The sequence below is a fragment of the Brassica oleracea genome, unplaced genomic scaffold, assembly GCF_000695525.1.
Source record: "Brassica oleracea var. oleracea cultivar TO1000 unplaced genomic scaffold, BOL UnpScaffold01595, whole genome shotgun sequence".
In the NCBI taxonomy this organism is placed as follows: domain Eukaryota; kingdom Viridiplantae; phylum Streptophyta; class Magnoliopsida; order Brassicales; family Brassicaceae; genus Brassica; species Brassica oleracea.
Window position 1 is genome coordinate 1 of NW_013618129.1, and position 1,266 is coordinate 1,266.

At 40.1% G+C, this 1,266-nt stretch overlaps 1 protein-coding gene across 1 annotated transcript; it reads left to right on the plus strand.

The window, feature by feature from the left end:
• Window positions 1-32: 32 nt before the first annotated feature.
• LOC106321419 lies at window positions 33-1,257 on the plus strand (the record flags this gene model as incomplete). Its single annotated transcript, XM_013759690.1, has 3 exons — window positions 33-561; window positions 658-951; window positions 1,012-1,257. Coding segments are annotated over exons 1-3 (1,054 nt in total), but the record flags the coding sequence as incomplete, so codon positions are not given.
• Between the last annotated feature and the right edge of the window lie 9 nt (window positions 1,258-1,266).

Consider the following 1,266-nt stretch of genomic DNA (forward strand, 5'->3'; position numbering starts at 1 on the left):
TATTTGAGCCTGGAGGAGATTTGTGGAATCACAGGAACAATCCCATAATGATTGAGAAGAAATTGGCAGCAACAACAATTGTTTTTGGTGATCTTTTACCATCTGAAGTTAAAGGGATGCACGTCTCAGCTCAGCAAGAGTTTCACTACGAAACCAATTGGAGAATGTTACCCACTCTTTCCTGGATCCAACAAACCAGACAACGCAATTGGGCTGGAAGGTTACAGATCTACTTGTGGAAACCTGGAGCATATGACAGCATACTTATCATCCTTGGAGAGTGCTCTGCTCGTGCTAGAACCAGCTTGGGTAATAAAGATTTGGAAGCTGATCAAAATGTCTTGCTTCTTGATCATGTCAAGGTGTGTAAGCCACTAGATTTGCAAAAGCTTCAATACCATTTCAGAGATTGTCAAAGCAAGAGTGGAGATGGAGATTTCATTAGAGTAAATGGTGAAGTGATTTCTGGAGTAGGAGGAGAACTCATGTTTTCTTCTCAAATCAAGGAGAAACCACCAGATGGACTCAGTCTACATCAATCTCCAAATAAACCAACCCGAGGTAATTATCTAGATTCAAAGAAACGCATGAAACCTGATTTGCTTTCTATTGGTACAGGACAAACAGTTTTGAGTGCTATACTTTTCGAAAGGAGAGGCTATAGTAATGATCAGAGTATCAAGAATGGATCCTTGGCTAAATTGGAGATGCAACAATCAAATCTTGGAAGCTGTCTAGCCGCCAGCTTTGACATAGGAGCAGTCCGAGGATCATATCTCAACAACCAAAAGGAATTAAGCAACAAACTCGACTGCAATAGAAACTTAACTCATCTGGGTCTCACGTCGAATTGGAATCATGTCCAAAGCTTCTCAGGTGAAATAGTTATGAGTTTTAGAAGTCGGGTGATCCTGTGTTTGCGAACATCTCAATTCTATCTATGGCGACCAGGTGAGTATGTTAATGTAAGTGATCATGTTCTTAAGAATTCTTTTATCACTGATTATACAGATATGATGCACTTGTTTTTGTCAAAAGAGCCATGTGCAGATTTTAAGAGAGCTTGGAAGCATATAAGAAGAAACTACAAAAATGAGGAAGATAAGAGATTCAAACCACCTGATCTAGACCAGGATAACCACCAAGACGTCCCTGGCTTTATCATCATCAAAGAAGCACCTCCAGATGCAGCCTACAATCCAAAACCGAGCAGAAACAAATTTGGGATAAGACTCTTACTTTATGACAACTTCGCATGTGCTAACT